This window comes from Canis lupus, chromosome 28 (genome assembly GCF_011100685.1).
Source record: "Canis lupus familiaris isolate Mischka breed German Shepherd chromosome 28, alternate assembly UU_Cfam_GSD_1.0, whole genome shotgun sequence".
Taxonomy (NCBI): Eukaryota; Metazoa; Chordata; class Mammalia; order Carnivora; family Canidae; genus Canis; species Canis lupus.
Window position 1 is genome coordinate 8,384,118 of NC_049249.1, and position 14,803 is coordinate 8,398,920.

The following is a 14,803-nucleotide window of genomic DNA, read 5'->3' on the forward strand; positions in this document are numbered from 1 at the left end:
GGCATGGTTGTTTATCTATCATATATGTGATACCGTAAGTGCATCTATAAAATCCTTTAAGTTTAAAGATGAAATAGGACTGTTACATCCCATTACTAGCTCTGACAGTTGTCCTAGTATTTCTTTCTATGATGATGAAATTACTTTTGCTTTCTTTGATTGAATTAAATGTTTTCCTAAGAGCTTCAGATGAATTCATAGTTATGCATTGTATTTTCCTACTTCTTTATCTTTCTGTACACTGTTCCTTTTACCCAAGGTCTCTTTTTTGATTATACATATAAGTAATTGCTACCTCTCTGTAAAGTTCAAGCTTAAATCCCCCTCCATCAGAGCTTTACTGACCTCCTGCTTCTGAACCTTGCTTCTGAACTCTGGAATGCTTAATAAATAATTGACAGTTGTCTGATAGTTTTTGTTGTTGTTAGATCCCACCTCCTTCTGACATTTATAATCATAAAAAACAATGTGCTTGTATTTAACATTTTTCTCATTTAATTGTTCTTTATGGCACAAAGGATTTCATCTGGTTTAGAAACAAAATTGAAAAAAAGAAACATAAAATTGGAGACATACTGCAAATTAGTGATTATAACTTTCTAATGCAGGAATTCTCTCTATAGTTTCTTTGTTATATCACATCTCTACTTTTAGATAAGCCATTCAAATATTCTGAACATCATCCATTAAATGGGGGTGATAATAGTATTCCTTTATTAATTAGGAAAAGGTTTGGATGTGACAGAAAACCTAAAATACTGGTGGCTTAAACAGCATAAAATTTTATTTTTCTTTCCCTCAAATCCAGGAAACAACCACCCAGGTTTGTATCTTATTTCTTTATGAAAGGCGTCCATTCTTAGTTTACCTCGTGGTCTAAGATAGCTGCCTCAGCTCCAATCATCATGCCTTCCCTCCAGCCAGCAGAAAGGAGAAAAGTGGAGGAGAAAGGCACACCTTGTGGTTCAAAGACATCTCCCAGAAATAGCAAACCACTTCTGCTTATATCTAATTAGCAATAACTTAGTGGTATGGCTATATCTAACTATAAGGGCTATAAGGCTGATATAGGGATGGCCATATGGTTGGCTAAAATTCAGAGGTTCTATTACTGAAAAAAATGTGAACAGATTTTGGGTTCAATTACTAGTTTCTGCCACTCTACTGATAATGTTATTATAATCAGATATTATGTACACTGTGCTTAGAACATGCCTGACACACACTCCATGCTCAGTAAATACTTATGAGACATTAGTTTTATAATTAGCCATTATAGATAGTATTCATTCACTCTGTTATTTTTCAACACCTATTGAACACTTGCTGTGGTGTACCCTGTGCCTCTTTCTATTTAAATCTCTATATCAACAATGGGGAGAAGACTACCATCCAGAATAGCTTCTCCTTTGTTAAACAGATCTAAAAGTTAGGGAATACTTTATCACACTAAGCCAAAGCATACCTCCTCAATAATTCATTTGTTTTGGCCCTGATCCTACCTTATGAAACAAAATAACCAGCCTATTTTCTCATCTCTGCTCTTCAAATATATGAAGATGGCAGTCAAGGCTTCTACTTAGCTTTTTGGCTCTAACTAGACATTTTATTAACTCATTTACCTAGCACACAGTTTGGCAAACTTTTTTTATAAAGGACTAGATGGTGAATATTTCTGGCTTTGCAGGCCTTATGGTTTCTGTCACAATTTCTCAACTGTATCATTATAATGCAAAAGAAACCATAGACGTTACATAAATGAATGGCTATGGCTGTGTTCCAATAAAATTTTATTTACAAAAGCAGCAGGTCAGATTTGGACCTTGGTCTGCAGTTTGCCAGCCTGATTTAGCCCATGAAATTTATTAACAAGGCTATTTGTGACTGTTATTTCTCCATCCTGAAGGTGAAAACTTACTCTATGTCACTTCTGATTCTTCTTAAACCTTTTCTTTTCTTTTTTTTTTTTTTTTTTCCTGTCTTACTACTTTGGCTAGGATTTCCAGCACTCCCTGCATCTCCTTAGCCATACTTCATGGCCAATCATTTTCCTAGACATATTACCCATCCTAGCTCATCTCCAGCTTGGAAATGCTACCTTGACAAGTTACCTCTGGTTCTTCCATATTCTTAACCCACATATCCTTTGGTCTCTCCCAGGCTGGTCCTTCTCTAGTATTCCCTACAAACCACATTAAGAAAAGAAGAATCTTTTTCTCCACCTCTTTCTTCTTCAGAACTGTTAGACTACGATCTTTATTCAGTGCTTCAGGGTTTTTTTGGCCAACTGTCTAATGCTAACTATAACTTTAACCTAACACATCGTCTCTCACAGATAGCCTAGGCCTAAGCCAAGAGGTGGTAGGTAGAAAATTAACATTTATTGATTGACATATAAAATACATAGATTTTTATTCTAATGTCATAGAAATGGAAAGTATAATTTGGGATCGATCATATAACCTGCTCATAGTCATGCAGCTGGATTCAGGGAGTCCAACTCAGTTATAGAATTGAAATTTAAATTTGAGTGAACCTGGTAAGTGGAGTGAGAGCAATCTGGCAAAAGTAAATTGAACACCGTGTTACCAGTGGGGCCGCTAAACTTTACAAGGCATAGAATAACAAACACTTGCCCTTAACTTTTGGTTTCCAAAGCATTTTCTTCACAGTCTGATGGAATAGTTGATTTTATTTCTGTCTTACAGCAGAGGAAATCAAACCAAACCCAAAGTAGTTAAAATATTTGCCTGAAGTGCCAGGTGCCAATGTCTTACTGTTTTTCTCTATGAGAATCCACATTTGCTCTTTTCTAAAAAGTCCACCCCACCTCTTTATCTAGCTAATTCCTTCTTATCTTTCAGCTAGATCATCATCTTCTCCAGGAAATCCTCCCTGGCAATAACTTCCACCTTGTCCCCACTATCTGATTTAGGTGCTCTTTTCTCTGTGTTAACCCAGATTATAGCCCTATTTGCACTGTACTTTACCTGATGATTTATTAGCTTATAAAGAGATCAAGGACAGATTCTGCCTCATTTATTTTTGTACTTGATAGGAATTTGGTTAATAAAAGAATGACCTGAGCTGCAGTCTTCAGTCCTTGGTCTTAATTACAGCTGGAGGCAAAACAAAGATCTCAGCCTTCCAGAGACAAAACTGAAATAAAAGAGGATCCTCCCAAAAGCCATGAATCTCTGCAGCCAGTGGACATTAGGAATTCAAACCCATGAGGTTTCAGACTAGGTAGCAAGAAAGCATCCTAACTATAATAAAGAGCATAGATTCTGGAATCAGGTTATTGGGTTTGAATCCTGCTCCATCATTTTCCAGCAGGGTGATCTTTAGCAAGTGACCTAGCTTCTTTCTGCTTTGGTTTCTAATCTGTCAAATGTAGATAACGATAGAACTGATCCATATTAGTTTTCGCTTGCTGTGCAACAAATTACCTCAGAACGGTGCCTTGAAACAATAAACATTTATTATCTCACATTTTCTGTGGTTCAGGAATTTGGGAGCTGAGTGCTTCTGGTTCAGGCTTGCTCATGAGGTTAGAATCAATATGTAGACATGTAGACCATGGCTGCAGTCATGTGAAGCCTGGACTGGTGTTGGAGGATCCCCTTCCAAGATGACTCACTCCAGTGGTTCTTGCCCCCTGGAACTCTGCTTTTGACATGGCAGCTGATTTCCCCCAGAGCAAATGAGAGGAAGAGCAAGGAGGAAACCCCAATGATTTTATAACTTTTTATGATCTATTCTCAAAATGTATGTATTCTGTGTGTTGGAAGTCACTACGTACAGCCCACATTGCAAGGGGAAGACAGTTAGGCTCCACTTTTTGAAAGGAGTATCAGAGAATTTGTGGACATATTTTAAAACCATCATGCTATCTTGTAGGGTTGAGTGAGAATGAAATGAAATGAAAATCTTTAAAATAAAAAAAATAAAATTATCTATGTAGTTCTTGGCATGAAAAGCTGTTCATGAATTGAATTTGTAAAAAAAAAAAAAACAGGTGTAAAGCAGGATATACAGCATGATCTGGTGCTTGTGTAATTATATACTATATCTCTGTGTGTTGATGCATAGGGAGCCTTCTGAAAGGGATTTCCTCAAACTATTAATAGTGGTTATCTCTGGATAGTGGGATTTATGTTAAGTTGAAAATTTTTTTTCTTTGTGTTTTCTGCATCATTTGAGTTGGTTTACACTGAGCATATATCTCCAAAAATAATAGAGGCATTTTTTTTCCCCAAAGAAAATAAAAAAGAAACCAAGCTGGGAGGAGGATGTGAAAGGTGGAAGGCTTAAGTTGAATCAGTACATTGCTGCTCACTGTGGGCCGATTGACTCCCTGTGAAGTATCTGGTGTCCTCTGATTTTTTTTTTAATATTTTATTTATTTATTCATGAGAGACACAGAGAGAGACAGGCAGAGTCTCAGGCAGAGGGAGAATCAGGCTCCATGCAGGGAGCCTGACATGGGACTCAATCCTGGGTCTCCAGGATCAGGCTCTGGGCTGAAGGCAGCGCTAAACCGCTGAGCCACCTGGGCTGCCCACCTCTGATTTTTTTTTTAAGATAGTTGTGAAGACTGCATATGCTAGAGCAGGTGATTGCACTTGAGGGGCATATATGTAAGGGAGGAGGGATTGCTACTTCTTCGGGATAACAGGAAAAGAGAGAAGCAAGGGGAGGAGGGACACCTGTGTGGCAAAGGGCAAAGATAGGTCAAATCTGGTGTTAACAGCAGAACATGAATGCTCATCAATTTTCTTGGAAAGGACAGCTTTATCTACAAAGGAATAGTATACTTGTGATGTGCAACCATAGTCTCATAGTGACTTGTATATCCTTGATAATTACACTTGCCATACTGAATTGACATTTGTTCAGTTCTCCCTCTCAATAGACTTGCAAGCAGGTCTTGTATATCTAGCCCATTATACATTTCCCAGTATAGAACAGGGTTCAATAATTTGGAGAATAAAGATAAACTGAATTCATTTTTCATAATGCTTTTCATAAATCGAATTTATTGAATTTTTTTATGTCCACTTATATTCACCTTATAATTTCTTATAAGAAATTAGAAGGGGATCCCTGGGTGGCTCAGCGGTTTAGCGCGCCTGCCTTTGGCCCAGGGCACGATCCTGAAGGCCCGGGATCGAGTCCCATGTCAGGCTCCCTGCATGGAGCCTGCTTCTCCCTCTGCCTGTGTCTCTGCCTCTCTATGTCTATCGTGAATAAATAAATAAAATCTTTAAAAAAAAAAAAAGAAATTAGAATATATATAAATTATAGAATAATTTATAATTATTCACCAATAATTTCTTATTCAAAGGAAACAGAGGGAGTACACAGTCACATTTGCCACATTATTCTTTGTTCATCTTTTCCTTTTTTTCTACCTTTTGATTACTTGAAATTTTTTATGATTCTAATATTTTGACTTATTACCTGTATTTTTTCTTAAAGTGGTTGTGTTGGGGCTTACAATATACATCTTTAACTTACAACAGCTTGCTTTTAAGTATAATTATACCAATTAATGTAGAAAATAATCTTACAACAATATACTTTCTTTTCTCTTCTCTTGACCTTGTGTTATTATTGTCATTTATTTTTCTTCTGCATTTGTTAGAAACGCCACAATACATTATTATTATTTTTGTTTTAAAAGATCAGCTGTCTTAAGTGGTTTACAATAAGAAAAATTGTATTTACACACATATTTAATAACATTTTCCATACTCTTTATTCTTTTGCATGGATCCAGATTTCTATCTGGTATCATTTTTGTTCTACCTAAAGTACTTCCTTTGCCATTTTTTTTTTTAATTTTATTTATTCAGAGAAAGAGAGAGACAGGCAGAGGGAGAAGCAGGCTCCATGCAGGGAGCCCAATGTGGGACTTGATCCCGGGTCTCCAGGATCACACCCCAGGCTGCAGGCAGCGCTAAACCGCTGTGCCACTGGAGCTGCCCCTCCTTTACCATTTCTTATAGGCAAATTTGCTGGTGATGAATTCTTTCAGCTTTTGTATGTCTAGAAAGTTTTTATTTTATTTTTGTTTTCAGAAGATATTTTTGCTGAGCATAGAAATCTAAGTTGGCAGTATTTTTTCTTTTAGTACTTTAAAGATTTACTCCACTCTCATCTGGTTGTATTGTTTCTTATTTTATTTTATTTGTTCATCATTATAAGTACACTCTTCAATCCCCATTTCCTATTTCGCCCATCCACCCCACTTTTCTCCCCATGGCATTGTTCCTCATGAGAAGCCTGCTGCCATTCTTATTTTTGCTTCTCTCCATTTAATTTGTCTTCTTTCTCCAGTTTTTATGGGCTTATTGAACTCTTAATTTTTTTCTTTATATCAGCACTCTGTTGGGTTCAACCTGAGTTCCCCTTTCCTCCCTTGTAGACTAAAAACTCTCAAGCTGTAAATTAGGGCATTTATAGGACTCATCTCATTTTGTTTTTTTCTTATTTCAGGAATCACTATTCTGTGTTACCTGTTGTTCAATATGTAAAAACCTTTTTTTTAATGATTTTTTTCAGTTGTTTAAGGTGGGGGGATAATTCTGGTCTCTGTTATGACTTCACTTTGTCTGGAAACAGAATTTCTGAAATATTAAATCAGAAAAATAAATACCTAAAACATTAAAAGTAACTATAAGATTGCAAAGCTCCTTCCTCAAAATTAGTTCATATTTTGTGTTAGCTTAGAATTATGAGTTCAGTTTTAAAAATTTATTTCATGTCACAGTGTTTGACATCATGTCTTTTTCTTACAGGAAACATTCAAACTGGATTTTTAAAACATTAGTAAGTCAGTGATCAGAATTTACAGAATGCAATCCCCAGTAAAAATCTCAAAAAGAATTCCTTCAACTAACAGAGTAAAGAAAGTTGAACTACCACCTTGAAACCCTGGTCTAGAAAAACGTATTGCACATGACAGGAAGTGACAACTAGGGAAATATATTTGGCTCTTAATGCACCCGAATCAAAGAAATTGTCACAGTGCTTCTCAGAGGACTTGTATATCTGAGATTATTTTAACAATAAGTTGTTTTATAAAAATCTTGACATGATCGCCAGGGAGGAGAGACAGCAATAGCTAAAACCTGTGTGTGTGGGTCAGGATGACTTCTGAAGGAATGGCAGCTTCTGTTCTCACACCTGTGACTCAAAGAAAAGTGACATTTGCTCCATCGGCTGTAGATGAAAGTAGTGAAAAGGTCTCAGACATCAGTGTTCCAAAGGCACATAGTGTCAAGCAGAGTGAGCAGACTTCTACCATCCCGTGGATGAACAAGCTTAAAGAAGAATCTTCTGGAAGCAACTTGCCCAAAATTCTCTCCATAGCAAGGGAGAAAATAGCAAGTGATGAGAACAGCAATGAAGAGTGCTGGACGGAAAGCACACCAGTTTCTGTGAAAAACCTTAACATTAACCATAACAACATCCTGACAAACCGCCAGTGCGTCCTTCCTCAGAGCCAGTCTTATGACACGTGCAATTCTGTCATGGAGGAAGACCCATGTTTAGAAACTGGAATCTCATCCTCACTGGAAAGAAAGGTATTCCCTGGAATTCAACTGGAAGTCAACAGACCTCCCATGGACTTTAGGCCTACAGGCCTAATGGACTTTAGTACCTTAGGAAGTCAGTCAGCCATTGTAGATACTGGCCAGGCGCACCCTGACAGCAACAAAGCAGCATTTCAAATCTTTAATTATAAAGTTGACAGAAGGATGTCTGACACTTTCTGTACCCTGTCAGGTGACTTGATATTGGATGACTGTGGAAACTGTGTGCCACTGTCATCTGGTTTTGGCGGGGAGCAAAAGAAAAATTACGTGGCATATACCTGTAAACTCATGGAATTGGCTGAAAACTGTGATAATGAGAATGGACAGCTGCAGTGTGATGATTATGATGCCTTGGATGACAAATACTTGTGCTTTGAAGATTCTTGCCAAAGGGACAGTGTGGTATGTTCAAGTGACAGCTTTCGCAGGGAGGACCTAACTAACAGTCCACCTGCCAAGACCTTTCTGAGCCATTTTGAAGACTTCCCTGATAATGGTGAAGATGTAGAAGATTTTTTAAAAAACAAAAAGGAGAGATCCACTTTGTTAGTGAGGAGATTTTGTAAAAATGACAGAGAAGTAAAGAAATCTGTGTATACTGGGACAAGGGCAATCATGAGAACTCTGCCTTCTGGTCACATTGGGCTGGAAGCTTACAGTTACATCGATCAGAAGAGAAGTGGTCCCTTATTACCCCGTGGGAGAGTTCTGGAACAGCTGCCAGTGGTGGCAATTAGGCAAGATGGGAGCCAGTGCCTGTCAGAAGCCCAGTGGTATCGGGTAAGAGTTAAAGTTTCTTTTTGACCACATCTTTAAACTTGATCTTTAAAAATCCAATTTTCCATTGTTTTAGTTCATGGAAAGTTTTAAGTTCTGTCAAATTGTGATTCTTAGGGGAAGCATTTGTAGTTACTGGAAACTAATAGACCTAACAGATACTCCAATTGATAGCTGTTAAGATTGAGTTAACTTTGCAACGATTTAAGTAACTAAATATACATATATATGTCATCAGGAGTGCAGAAATTAGGGAGATTCCCTAGTTACTGTATGTAAGATTATAAGACAGACTCCTGATAGTGGGAAAGAAGCTCCATTGACTGATTATCTAGTCATGTCCTTTGGAGGTACATGCCTATGTTTTTAGGTTGCAGGGCCTAAAAGAAGTAAAAATCTGGTTTCCTCCATTTTCCAACCAGTATTCCCACATTCTTCCCTTTTTGTCTTTTTTGTGCCATGGACCCCTTTGGCAATTCAGTGAAGCCTCTGGACTCAGAAGAATGCTTTTAAATGCATCAAATGAAATATAAAATGTTAGCGAGGACACAGATTATGTGGCCATATGTACATTTACCAAGATATTGTTTGAAATTGTGATATATGGTAGGTGCTTCCTTATTAACACATTAAACAGTGGCATTCAGTAAGGCGATAACTACTGTAATTTCAAAGTAGTAGGAATATCAGTAGGGAATGGTTTCCCTGGGGCTTTGCCAGTTTAGCACTGCAAATCCTGCATCCAGGGAAGCCCCTTAGTCCTGGCCAGACCAGGGTAGTTGGTCACCCTGAATATAAATACTCTTTTAGGGATTTGACCATGACTGTAATATATGGAAATATCTGTGATTTCTATTGGTGACAAGATCACAGATGCTATTCCTACTGCTGAGGCTTGTTGCCTATATTCATAATTGAAAGATATGCTAAATGTCTAATTCTCACATTTTAGCATTTCACAATTCTTTGAAACCTGGCCTTGTGAATAAATACCCAGTTCAGAAAAACATTATTTTTATTGGAACACAACTGGTATATTTTTACTATCATCATCATCAGTCATGGTAATTAATACTTACTGTGCATTTTACATGTGCCAGACGTTGGGTTACATAATTTACATTATTGATGCAATCCTCTCAGCTATCCTCGGATACTGGTATGAGTATTAACCCCATTGTTTTTCTAAGAAAATGGAGTCTCCCCTGAGACGTACCTTGTCCAAGGTTAGTTAACTGCTAAGTGGTATAACTAAGGATTGTAATCCAAGGAGCCTAGACTCTTAGTTTCTCAAGATCCAGAAAAAGAAAATTGAGAGTAAGCTTTTAAAGGAACAGAAGAATTATGTTCATTTCAGTGTCTGTTGATTGAGTAGCCATACTCACTGATGCTTAATGGATTTAGCTGTGTTCAGTGTGGCAGTTCTAACCCTGGTTCTGTACTAGAACCACAGTGTCCAGGCCCCACTCTAGACCCTCTGAATCAGAATCAGTAGGGTAGGGTACAACATGAATGTTTTTTCAGAGTTTCCCTGGTGATTCTATGATTCTATGGAGTTGAGAACCACTGTCCAGGAGCTTTAACTGAGCTCTTTGCTCTTTGGTCAGGACATTTGGGGAATATTTACTGTCTTAAAGTCCCTGACACTGCTTGGGTTCTCAGGAGTGGCAGGGTTGAGCTGAAAGCCTGCCTGAAAAGTGATGACTGACAAGCCCTTCTTTCTGTGCATTGAACCTACCATTCACCCAGCAAGTGTCGGCTGATTCGTTTTTACCACTTCACCTTATTCCTCATAAAACCTGAGTTACAAGCAAGGTGATGTCAATGACACGCAGGCTCCCCAGCCCTTCTGGCTAAATTATCCACACAAAGAGAAAGGAGCTCATCACAGTAATGTGTCTTCCCAATTAAAAATGCAGGAATTTAAAAAATTCATGCACACCTGAAGTTGAATGTTAAGAATGCAACAGAAATTTAAATGCAGCAAAGAGAATGTAAGCTGATTGATTGAGAACCGTTATCACAGGCCACATGTCCCACCCCTTCCCCCTTACTCAGGCACAAGGGTCATGAGCCTGCTGTAAGTAATTGCAGAATAATTTCTGGCGTGACCATACTCACTCCTCCACTTTCTGGAGCATTGCCACTTCTCCTGAGAAAGCTCACGGATCCCTAGCTCCACTCAGCCCCTTTCTGTCAGCCAGAGGCCCTGGGATGGGTAATTTCCAGTGAAAAGAACCAAAGAGATGATGCAAATCATCCTCCCTTAGTCTCTGGAGGCTGGGAGAGGTTGCCACACCTCAGTCAGAGTGAACTCCAGGAAGTCCTTTCTCCTTTCTGACGGGTTTGCAGGAGGCTGTGGGCAAATTTATTAACACTTAAGATGAAGCTGGGGAATGGATTGATGGTCCACTCCTTTCTGAAGGGAGAGTTCTGAAAGGGAGAGCCCTTTTTGAATATTCTAACCATACCATGGCAGGAATGACTCCGTAATTTCTAAAGTATAGTATTCTCTCAGTATCTCAGTTTTTAGCATAGAGTCTGGTAGAAATCTTTCTCAAAATTGCACAGATAAATTATAGCCACTTCCTCCAACTCCTATAAGCAGCTTCCTTCACCTGAACAAAGCAGACCCTAGTACAGTGCTCCCGTTCCTGATCATTTCACATGTAGCCATCCTGGTTCCCCAATCAGATTATAAATTTATTAAGGACAGGAAGTGGCCATACCATTTTCCTACTCTCCATGATGCAAGCATAATGCCAAGTATGTGAAAAACAGGACAGTGTCATCTTAGGAACATGGTCTCTGGAGTCAGCCTGCCTGAACTGAAAGTCGACCACAGTGACTTCACCATTTATGGCCAGGTGTGATTTCAGGCAAGTTATTTGACCTCTTTGTTTCTAATTACCTTATATGTAAACTGGAAGTAATCATAATATTAGGGGATTAAATGAAATGGCCATGTGAAGTTGACAGCACAGTATCTGGCAAGGAGTGGGAGCCACTGTTCTCACTCTGGCAATTTATTACATGCTTTGTCATGAACACGTGCCCACCGCCTTCTGTTCTTTGGAGCTTCTCCCATAGGGGAGTTTATGGTGAGGTGAATTTGAATGTATGTCTCTCAGTTTATGATGTGGTAGCTTGTATAGTCCTTCCTACACATTTTTTTTTCCTTCCTACACATTTAAAGAATGTGTTGTGTCCAGTTAGTTCCTCTGCCTCACACTGAAATTTTTTTCATGTATGCTTCGTCAAAATGACCCAATTAATTTATGTTTGCACAGCTGTGCAGGAAGAATGGAAGATGTTAATGAGGATTAATGCTTGCTGACTGACTAACCATATTGGTATCCTCCTCCCCCTGCTTGTGAGAAATGAAAATCCTATCTCTTATCCAGTTACAGCCACACTCCTTATTCTCCTGCTCTACGTTTATTGGCTTAACAAGAGGGTAAGAGGGTATATTTTGGCAGGTGTGGCTCAAGTCTCCAGGTTGAAAGTAGGCTAAGAGTGTTTTTCCTTCTAAAAAAAACTCTCTCCCTGCCTGAATTTTGGGGAGTTTAGGGTACTTAAGAGTTATTCTGAAGATGAAGGACCAGAAGTTCCTGCCTGTGCTGGAATCATTCATGTAAGCGGAGTCCCATGTACACTGAAGAATGGAGCATGGAGGAGGGGAGGGTGGCCAGGGCAGACGGGCCACCAGCTCCCATACCATCACTTAATTTATCTCTCTGCTGTGATCTGCAAGAGGATTTATTGTAAAAGGATATGGGTGTCAAAATAGGAAAAAATGAAGTGTTATTCATTTTTTTAAAAATCAGACTACAAAAACTGTAACTTAGAAAGTCAAACCAGCTTCTGTGTTGTTAGCTCTTATCCTCCTTTCTTCCTTCTAAAATATATCTTTCTTCTTCACATTTTATTCTACTCTTTTGCAGAGAAAATTTAAACGTAGGAGGCAATGAAAAAATTTTGAGTGGCTTAACATAAATACCTTTGTCAGTATAAATGTCTTTGAGTCCATATTTTCTCAGTTATGTGTCAAGGGACCAACCAATAACAAATTATTCTTGCAAATTGTAACTTTTAGGGATGATCAGATATCCACTGGGCTCTGCTGTCCAGCGTTGTCGTAGGTGGCTGCTGAAACAGCAATATGTTTCATTTTCTCCTCTGGAAATTTGGTCTCCCTACACATTGGGTATAATGTGGACTTTGAAATAATTAAAATTTCACAGGGTGTGCAGGCAAAACTAAAAGCCTGGGCTTGGTGGCATGCCAGGCCCCCTCTTCCATTTCTAAGGGTCACGTCAAGTTCGTGACATGGATACAGGACGATGTTGTCCCCTTCCTGCTGAGCACAGTGAAAGGGAACCCAGATCCCGGACGGACAGCCCCTGCACAGTTTAGTCACGTCTGGTGCATCAGTGGAAAATGTGACAGGCTGTCAGAGGCTGACACTGTGGTGATTGGACAGCTTTCTCGTATTAGCTGCATGGGGGCAGTTTAGGATAAATTTGCTTCCATATCTCTGTCTACCAGCTCTTTGGCTAGGATTCGGCAAAAAATGGAATGACAATGAAAAATGCTGATCCTGGACACTAAATTTAAGGTGAATATATTCATGGCCACTGTTACTCATACAGTAGCCTGGGACAGTAACAGCACTAGGCTTGTTTTTTTCCTTTTCCCCAGATGTCCTGCATAATGAGAATTAGGCCTCATCCCTGGATATGGACCATGGTTAAAATGTGGCCTGAAAAGAATCAGAACCCATAAGCCAGAATAAGACTATCAGATGGAGTCTTGATCTAATGCACACTTTGCATTTTTACGCAGGAGGGATTTGGGCTGCCCATAGAATGACCTCCTGTAGTCATGTGTGATAATAGTGTTCCTCTTCCCATGGTCCCCTCCCTGGGTGCTGATTCAAATATAAGTCCCCTTGAGGGCTTATAGGCCTTCTGGAGTAGTGTGGAGGTTTCTTCTCCAGTGACCACAGGATCCAGCATCAGGGACTGAAGCATCATTGGGAGTGAGGGGTGACTATCCCCTGATTCTTCCATGACTAGACTAACTCATGACTCATGAGGAGAGGGCCCTCCCTGAAAAGCTCTTCTCAGACAGTGGTGCTGGGTCATTTTCTGGTCTTGAAGACCTTTATGACACTAATATGGTTTTCCATCCATTGGTTCTTTTTTCTAGCAGCTGGCCTGGATACATTCAGAGCCTGATATTAAATATGAGTCCTGCAGAGCTCAGGCATCCAAATCCCAAACCCTAGCCAATATTTAGCCCTTGAGCCCCTGCCCCATCCCAGTCATTTAGGCCATCACCCCTCAAACAGTCTTCAGCAATACAGAGATTGCATTATCTTTCAAGGATAAGGAGAGCCCATACTTTGAATCCCTAAAGCAGATCTCTTTGGAGGCAAGGAGAAATTGATTACTTCTGTTTTTGATAACTTTATTGATAGTCTTCTTTATTTTGATAGCTTTATTAAGTGGTTTTTGACCTAGTCACAGATATGTGCAGCCATCACCACAATTTTAGAACATTTCATTACTTCATAAGGAAACCCCATACCCTCTAGCTATCAGCCTCCATTCTCCTCATGCTGTCTCCCCTCCCCCACCCAGAAGCATCCACTGATCTACTTTCTGATCTCTAAGTTTCCCTATTCCCTATTCTAGACCATCATATGAATGTGCACTCTTTTGTGACAGGCTTCTTTCACTTAGCATAATGTATTTTTAAATTTTAATACCAGTGTACTGAACACAATATAATATTTTTAAGGTTCAAGGTACATCTCTACTGTAGCATGTGTAGGTACTTTGTTTTTTTACCTCTGAATAATACTCCATTGTATGAACATATGACATTTAATTATCTATTCATCAGTTGTTAGACATCAGATTCTTTCCACTTCTTGTCTGGTATAAATAATACTGCTGTGAACATCCATATGCAAGTGTTTGTGTGGACATATGTCTTCATTTCTCTTGGGTACATATCCAGGAGTGGAATTACTGAGTTTTATAACTGTGTTTAACCTTCTGAAGAACTGCCAGACTATTTTCCAAAGCAGCCACACCTTTCTGCATTCCCACTAGCAGTGTGTGAGGGTTCCAATATTTCTATATCTTGACCAGCATTTCTTAGTGTCCGCCTTTTTGGTTATAGCCATCCTAATGGATATGAGGTAATATTGCATTGTAGTTTTGATTTGTATTTTCCTGATAGCTAATGATGTTGAACACATTTTCCTTTGCATATTGGCCATTTGTACATCTTTGGAGAAATGCCTATTCAAATCTTTTGCCTATTTTTAAATTTCTTTTATTATTGAATTCTTTATATTTCTGGATGTAAGTCTATTTTCACGTATGTGTGTATGTGTGTGTGTGTGTGTA

At 38.9% G+C, this 14,803-nt stretch overlaps 1 protein-coding gene across 1 annotated transcript in view; it reads left to right on the top strand.

The window, feature by feature from the left end:
• The first annotated feature begins 7,154 nt into the window (after nt 1–7,154).
• PLCE1 (phospholipase C epsilon 1) overlaps nt 7,155–14,803 on the top strand; it is a 272,695-nt gene continuing 265,046 nt past the window's right edge. Inside the window, 1 exon segment of the mRNA NM_001136565.1 lies at nt 7,155–8,384. Coding sequence (NP_001130037.1) covers nt 7,155–8,384 — 1,230 coding nt within the window.